The sequence below is a fragment of the Anguilla rostrata genome, chromosome 14 (assembly GCF_018555375.3).
Source record: "Anguilla rostrata isolate EN2019 chromosome 14, ASM1855537v3, whole genome shotgun sequence".
Lineage (NCBI taxonomy): Eukaryota > Metazoa > Chordata > Actinopteri > Anguilliformes > Anguillidae > Anguilla > Anguilla rostrata.
This window is the reverse complement of record NC_057946.1, coordinates 3,552,868-3,561,315: the sequence shown is the minus strand read 5'-3', so window position 1 is coordinate 3,561,315 and position 8,448 is coordinate 3,552,868. Positions and strand designations below refer to the sequence as shown.

The window sequence follows — 8,448 nt, the reverse complement described above, 5'->3', positions numbered from 1 at the left end:
ATTAATAAATAAATAAGAATATTTTGTTAATATTTTGCATGTCTCATCTATATATACATACTATTTATTTATATATATATACATGGAAAAATGGGCTGCATTTATATAGCGCTTTTATCCAAAGCGTTTTACAATTGATGCCTCTCATTCGCCAGAGCAGTTTGAGGTTAGGCGTCTTGCTCAGGGACACTTCGACACGCCCAGGGCGGGGATCGAACTGGCAACCTTCCGACTGCCAGACAACTGCTCAATCTATATATATATATATATATATATATAGATGATATACTAATCAAGGTGCTTAGCAATGACTCTCATGGTTGATTAGCAGGTGTGTTACTGCCTGGTTGAAACAAAAGCCGACACCCACACTGGCCCTTTCTGGATAAGATTGGGGACCCCTGCTCTAAAACATGAAGGCACCTGATCAAAAAAAAAAAGGCAGAAGACAGATTGTTGGAAAAAAAAACCCAGCACACACACAGCGGTCCCCCAGGGGCGAGTCTGAGAACCAGGGCAGTAGATCCACCGACGCAGACGGCAGCCATATTGGCCTCGCCTCCGAGCCGCCTCCGGGGACGGGATGGACCTGGCCTCTTCGTTTCCGTGATCCTCGGCGTTCACAGGGAGACGGGTGCATTCGTGGCTTTCATCGAGCGGGTTTTACGGCTCCAGGACCGGCCGTGGTGTGCGTAGAAATGAGAGCCCAAGCTGAGCCCAGGAGGATGCTGGGAGGGATATTCATAGGCTGCGGTAAATAACCCAATCAGAGAGCACGGCTCGCTCTCCCGTTTCGATGTATTACAGATAAGCCGGCTCAATTTCCTTCTGATGCTGGAGGTAAATGCCTGACCGGCAGCTTGCCAGACTCCAACAATACAGAGTGGACTGGGGGGGCGGGGGAAGGCACCGTGTGGTAGTTGTGAGGGCAGGGGTGGGGGCGGGGGCGGGGGCACCCGTGTGTGTGTGTGTGTGTGTGTGAAGGGGGGGGGGTTGGAGGCACAGTGTGTGGGTTATCTACATCTCAGTGTGCCAGCACTGCTCATTGTATCCTAAAAACAAGATAAGGATAGAAATTCAATTACATCCTTCCTTTAATTTTCCCATTGGAAGCGCGTATCCAGTGCTATCATCGCTAAGCTTTGTTTAACCACATTTACCGAAACCAAATCAAGTTCAGGACCCTGCTTGAGAGTGGTCCACACGAGACTCGCACCTAGAACATTCTGGTTACACCTCCATTTTAAACATGGAAGAATTAAGACAACAATGAATGATTATAGAAATGTTATACCGTGTTTAAAATAAAGAGAAGCACTTCACATTCTGTTCCAAATGGTATCTTCGAGTCCAAATGTAATTCTAATGTAATAGATACAGGGGTCTGGGGTTAAAGTGGAGGATTTAAAGAACAGAGAGTTTGGCCATCTCTTTTCTTCTTGTCTTTATTGATATGTTACACTACACAGAACAATAACATTGTTAAATACTGGTATGGAAATGTTCACATTTATAATCATAAGAATAAAAAAAAAAAACATCTGTGTCTATGTTAAAAAAATGCATACTTTTTATATCTCAAATAAATTAAAACGTAACACTGGAAATAAATATGAGTTCTATAAAATACATCACTTAAGGCATACTCTAATGTAGCAAACATATTCAGAGCCGTGAGCGGGCGCGGTAATGAGACTGCAACCAAGGAAAATAAAAAATAAAATAAAAAATAAAGCGAACTCTGCATCATCCTCTCTTCCAGAGAAGGGACACCGTGTTTATAGACGAGGGACTGGACAAAAAAAAAAAAAACAAGATTAAAGGAGGATTTTTAAAATAAATAAAAAATAAAGTTTCCACTCGTTCAGACGGAGCAGTACTGAGTGTACTTGAGCACAATGTCACTTCGGAGCTGAAAGAAGACACAGCACAAAACAGGCCTGACGGTCACACTGACAGCAGGAAGGTGCCCCTGCTCACCCAAACCTCATAAATCTCCCCCGTCCAACTGAATGGAAGGAACATTGTATCTCTGAGATCTGTGCCCAGATTAGGTTTCCCCACAGCATGGTTTTGTCCTTAACTCTGAACAGAGAAGTTAGGCAAAAATGATTTTCACGTTATATTATGAATATTCCGGTCAACACTTTTAATTAATGCCACTGACCGCAGAACATATAGACGTTAATCAGTTGATCGGTTTTACTCTTCGATGCTGTGATTCTGGCACCGGGGCCAGTGCTTGGATAACTTGTAGCGAGTAACGACAGACATCATTACGTGCGCGAAACTGTGTACACTCTACACATCATACGAAGTGCTGCGTTTAAAAGAAAAGACAATGAAACAGACACGTTACCCCAGAGAACACCTCTCTGTGAGGAGTACCACGGCCAACGCATACGCGTTCAGTTTTGAAAGAGCAATTTTAATTAGACGGGGTGAATAATTTAGAGACGCGCCGCGTGTCTCTGAAGCGGTTTTTTTTTTTTACCCAGAGGGGAGTTGGACAGGCAGGCTCACAAACCTGCCTGAGAAAGAGAATTCAATCGCACCTCATTCCATACACTCATTCAGAGCCAGGCAAACATACAGAAGAGAACCCGATTCTGTTAGAACTGAACCAGAAGCCATTTCATTAAATACATATAAACAAACGCCCTCTATATACATATAATGTTGTAGTTCACGTTTCCCTTCTGCTATTGATATTTTGCATTCGTATCGCTTTATGTTATTAGGTGGATGAGGGAGGTTGGGCTTGATCAGTGAGGTGGAATCCCATGCGGAGTGTTCAGTGACAGTAGCAGAGAGTGACAGGCAGGGGGCGCTGAGGTTCACCGAGGTTCTGGCTAAGGGAGGATAAGCAAGGACGGCCATCTTTGTGCAGTGCAATGGGAGTGAGCAGGTGTCGCAAGTAATGTGAAACAAAGCGGCTAAAAAAAAAAAATGCTACTTTAAAAATACATAAAAAGTGTTTTGGCCATGTGACCTCTCTCACGATCTGATTGGTGCATTCCTTGCTCAGAAGGAAACAGGTGGCCTCTCACATTGTGTAGTTGTTCAAACAAACCCATTTACCTTTTGACCCCTTTCTCGCGAATCGTGGTATATCTGTCGGTTTTCTGTGAACAAATCTGGGTCAGTGTTAAACGCACATAATGTGTTCAGTGACATTAAAACAGCTAGACTCCAAGTGCCTCTGACCCTCTGCAATGGTGGTCATTACACGCAGATTTGCCACAAACTGAAAGGATCATAAAGAAGCAAAAGACTTACTAGTCTCTCTTACAACGCGCCAGCGGCCACATGGGTTGGAAGTACCTACATTCAAAAAATATAATTTCCCATTCAAATAGCAGAACCCCAAAACAACCGTTTGATGCCTCAGCCATGACTCAGACTAGCATGCAAATGTACTCAATTAAAGAGGCGGGGCGCAGAACTGCACTGTATCAAAGCAAACCTTGTGCTTGTCATCTCACAGTTTTTAGGGGAAATTAAAAACAATGTCATATGTCCTTTGGAACCCTGCAGTCCCCCCCCAACCCCTTCACAAGCCTCTCCCATGGCACACTTTAGCAACCGAAAGCTATAAAAACTTGGGTCAGAGGCTAAAGGCTGCTCGCAATATGAGTACTGCAGCGCGAGGGATCGCGTAGGACCGAGCGCACTGGAGCCCGTGCGGACCTGGTTAGCCGGTTAGCGGTTAGCCGGTTGCGACCTCATCTTCTCTCCCACGTTCACGTGAAAGAGCCCGGTCTTCCAGGCTCATCTTCCCACTGGGAAAGACAGCCACATTTCAAACGGCAACATTCGAACTTTGGCGAAACTGGGACGGCCCTCTCTTTGGTTTACAGAATGGCTGAAGGACAACCGTCGTGGGTTGTGCTTTTTGTTTGACCTTGTCGAAAAGCAGGGCCACAAGATCAGACTGGATCATGGGAATTATCAGCAGGTGGAGCCCAGCCAGTCGCATCCAGAGCTGTTATAGTAGGGGTTGCCTCAGCAACCTTCAACCATGTACAGCAGCAATGCATCATGGGAAAATCTGCCTTAAAAGATTACACTTTACTATATTTATTTGAAAAGATTCCATGCATCACACACTGCATGTTTGGCACCATTTCTCCCTCTGGGGTACAGTTTGGAGTGGTTCTAAAATGATATTGGGAACATAGCTCTTTCTGAATGTCCCGAGCATGTTATTGGAGGAATCTCAGCCAATTGGCATCAGTACAAGCCTCAGAACCCAAGGAACTCGTTCTGTAATGACGCCATGTTGGGTCAGAAATCGGCAAACCCAGCATCTCCCCTCCTGACGGACACACTTCCTCCAGACAACATTCGCTCCGATGACATCCAACTCCCAGCCAAAGCAGATACACAAACATCAGACAAAAAAAAATTAACAAAAGAATAAACCGCTAAAATAAATCAATACAGACAACCAGACTGTAGAGCAGACGGCGGAAACACTAAAGTGTCTTTTCCTGGTAATTTCACCCGCGCCACAAAGTGAACGGCATCGATCAATACCGCCAAGCAAAACCGCAAACAGCCACCGGAGAGGCAGTCATCACTGTACATACAGTTTGAGTGGACAGGAATTCTAGAAACTTCCGGCGCGTCAAGGCGAAGAGCGAACACAAAGGGGAGGCTGAAGTTCTCATGAATGGCAGAGCTCCGTCACTAGCGTATCTACCCTAGCGACGGACCGTCTTACTAATGGGATTTCTCCCAGCACTGCGGGTGCTTCCAACAGACAACAATGCACTGCGGCTGCTGCTGCCTTCCGGTCTCTGGACCAGATACCGGAGGAGGTATTCCATATTCACATCAAAAAGACCCACCGTACAAAACCCCAGGGGCGGGAGATCGCAGTTGGGCTCCCCCCCTCCCCAAGGGAACTCCCTGTTGCTGTATTTCGGGGATGAACCCATGCCTTCGGCTTATCGGAAGCCATTTTGTAGCCAGGCCATTCACTCCCTGGGGAAAGCAGGTCAATGTTGAGAGAGTCATTGGACCCACACACGACTCTACGTCCCACAAGACAAAATCCAATAAGCCCCCTGGACCAACCCCAGAATAAGTCCCAAGAGCCAAATTACATAAATCCCTGATCCACCGCAGAACAAGTAACACGAGCCAAATTCGAGAAGCCCCCGCCCCTCCCCCAACAAGTCCCGTGAGCTTTGCGGGTATGAAAGCAACATTAAACCACTCTTCTCTCCTTGCAGCCTTTCAGTGTCGATTTGATCTTTTTTCTGTGGTCTGCCATGTCTGTTTTCAGAAGAGACAATGTTCCTTCCACACATCGAAATCACACAGCCTTCTGTGGGGGCCTCGATAACAGCAGAGTCTGGCTCCATAAAGTGCACACATGGTCGTCTACACATGGTACGGTGGACATTGTGGTTTCATAAGACTGTTTGGACAAAAAACTGCACTGCCACTGAACTGGAGAGTAACACAACGTTCATCATGGAGGCAACTATCATGGCTTGCGGGGTTGTGTACAAGCCACTCCAGAATCTTGAAAATCTCATTTTCAAGATTGAAAGTCTTCTATCCTTTAGAATTACTGTACAACACAGAGACACCACAAGAATCAGAACACTTTCAACACTCTCTGAGTCACCAAAACAAATGTGTTAAGAGAGAAGCACCTCAAATTCCTTCTGAGATATGTCTCTGACCCTTCACTGCAGGACGTGAATGAGATCACAAATTTCTGAGAACTTCAAAAAAAGAAACCGGTGAGAAAAAACAAAAAAAAAAAAACATGGAACACGATAAATCTCTCCTTCAATCCAATTTGTCTTTAAACAATGTTACAGAAACAAAATATCTCAAAAGTATTAGACATTACGATAAAACTCATAAGGGAGTGTTCACTAAACTGTGGACAGGTGTAATTCCCTCATGTTTGCTACACAGTACAACTTTCAGTGTTGTGAAGGGGAGATTCATTCACAAAACTCCCCAAGAATAACACAAGTACCAACACGAGCCCTGGGTATCTCCTTATGCTTCTCTTATTTACAACCCCAAACCTCCCACACTCTGCATTATCATTAACCATCATTCATGTCTGTTTTTTCAGCACACAGCACAATCATTCCAGAATCTTCCATTTAAAAAAAATCAAGCCAAAAAAGATGAGTGGAAGCTAGGATCGATGAGGGGCGGCCATCTTTGAACGTGTAGTTTCTCCCAAAATATTTTTTAGTGTTTTTATAATTTTTTTAATATATCTATTTATTTTTTAACTTGTTTTTTTACACACAACGGACAAAAAGTGTTATCAGAACACTGGCAAAGGGATTGCCACCTCATACCCTTCAAGCTCTCCAATCATCTCCAGCTTGGCTCTACAAACACAGTGACGTACATATCCTACCATAGGAGGAAGAAATGACTGTTAGTCTTAGTTTTCTTTTTTTCTTCTCTTATTTCTTTTAAATAGATTTTAATTCCACCTTTTTTAATTCCCTTCTTTATTAATTACTATCGTTTATTTTATTTTTTAATCATTGCTCTCTGTCGCCGCTCTGGTGGCGAAGTAAACTCACTGCAGATGGGAAGGAGGGGCGTATTTTTTTGGAGGTGGGGGGGGGGTGCAGGTTACTGAATCTGGCAGGCAGTGGAGGAGGTGGCCTGGCAGCACATACAGGTGGGGTTGACGGATTTGGGGGGGATGAGGTCGAGGTCCTCGTCGTCCGGGATCTCGTCCAGGCGGTACCCGTCCTTCAGCAGCTGGATATTCAGGTCTTGGTTTATTTGCTACGGGACAGAAAGGACAAACGCATGATTACACACAGGCCATAGTGCTTTTTCTGTGGAGAGCAAAGCTTTGTCATTGGCTCACATGAGAGCGATTGACAGCACATTGTAGCTCCACAAAATGCTTCCCTCTAACATCGGTATTATAAACACTTCTGGGTACTGATACTCATTTTCATACGTGAATCATTACAAGTACTTTTATTGTCAGTATTAGGACCTGTAGTAGTGGAAATAGTGAAATAGTAAAAATAGTGATAGTTTGACCAGTAGTATGCTTGCAATTGGATGGTGATGACAGGGCTAATAAAAGCCTAAATTACATTAGACCTGGACTAAATTTACATTAGTTGTGGATGGCGACACAGTGGCGAGCTAAGTGCTAAGTTAGCCATAGCGTATACTGCATATGCATCAAAGGGGGATAGCAATGACAGTAGTGAGTTAAATGGTAAGTGCCATTAGCTTTAGCATCTATTTAGATCGATGGTGGATGGCGATGGTAGTGGTGAGTTGAACAGTAAGTGGCATTAGCTTTACCATATATTTAGATGAATGGCAGATGGCGATGGCAGTGGAGAGTTGAACGGTAAGTGGCATTAGCCTTAGTGTATATTTAGATCAATGGCGGATGGATGGCAGTGGCGGTAAGTGGCGTTAGCCGTAGGGTAGGGTTAGATGAATGGCGGATGGATGGCGATGGCGCTAAGTGGCGTTAGCCGTAGGGTAGGGTTAGATGAATGGCGGATGGATGGCGATGGCGGTAAGTGGCGTTAGCGTTGCCGTATATTTAGATGAATGGCAGATGACGATGGCAGTGGAGAGTTGAACGGTAAGTGGCATTAGCCTTAGTGTATATTTAGATGAATGGCAGATGGATGGCGATGGCGGTAAGTGGCGTTAGCCGTAGGGTAGGGTTAGATGAATGGCGGATGGATGGCGATGGCAGTGGCGGTAAGTGGCGTTAGCTGTAGGGTAGGGTTAGATGAATGGCGGATGACGATGGCGATGGCAGTGGCGGTTTAGTGGCGTTAGCCGTAGGGTAGGGTTAGATGAATGGCGGATGGATGGCGATGGCAGTGGCGGTAAGTGGCGTTAGCCGTTGGGTAGGGTTAGATGAATGGCGGATGACGATGGCGATGGCAGTGGCGGTAAGTGGCGTTAGCCGTAGGGCTTAGGGTTAGATGAATGGCGGATGACGATGGCGATGGCAGTGGTGGTAAGCGGGGTTAGCCGTAGGGTAGGGTTAGATGAATGGCGGATGGCGATGGCAGTGGCGGTAAGTGGCGTTAGCCGTAGGGTAGGGTTAGATGAATGGCGGATGGATGGCGATGGCGGTGGCGGTAAGTGGCATTAGCCGTAGGGTAGGGTTAGATGAATGGCGGATGGATTGCGATGGCGGTATGTGGCGTTAGCCATAGGGTAGGGTTAGATGAATGGCGGATGGATGACGATGGCAGTGGCGGTAAGTGGCGTTAGCCGTAGGGTAGGGTTAGATAAATGGCGGATGGATGACGATGGCAGTGGCGGTAAGTGGCGTTAGCCGTAGGGTAGGGTTAGATGGATGGCGATGGCGATGGCGGTAAGTGGCATTAGCCGTAGGGCGGGGTTAGATGAATGGCGGATGACGGTGGCGATGGCAGTGGCGGTAAGTGGCGTTAG

General features: G+C 45.8%; 1 protein-coding gene across 2 annotated transcripts in view; it reads right to left on the bottom strand.

Moving 5' to 3' along the window:
• Nucleotides 1-1,429: 1,429 nt before the first annotated feature.
• Nucleotides 1,430-8,448, bottom strand: part of fam219aa (family with sequence similarity 219 member Aa) — a 31,440-nt gene continuing 24,421 nt past the window's right edge. For both annotated transcript variants that reach the window (XM_064307512.1, XM_064307513.1), the window contains exon 6: nt 1,430-6,786. In XM_064307512.1, coding sequence (XP_064163582.1) covers nt 6,628-6,786 — 159 coding nt within the window. In that variant the 3' untranslated portion in view covers nt 1,430-6,627. The remainder of the gene's footprint in view (nt 6,787-8,448) is intronic.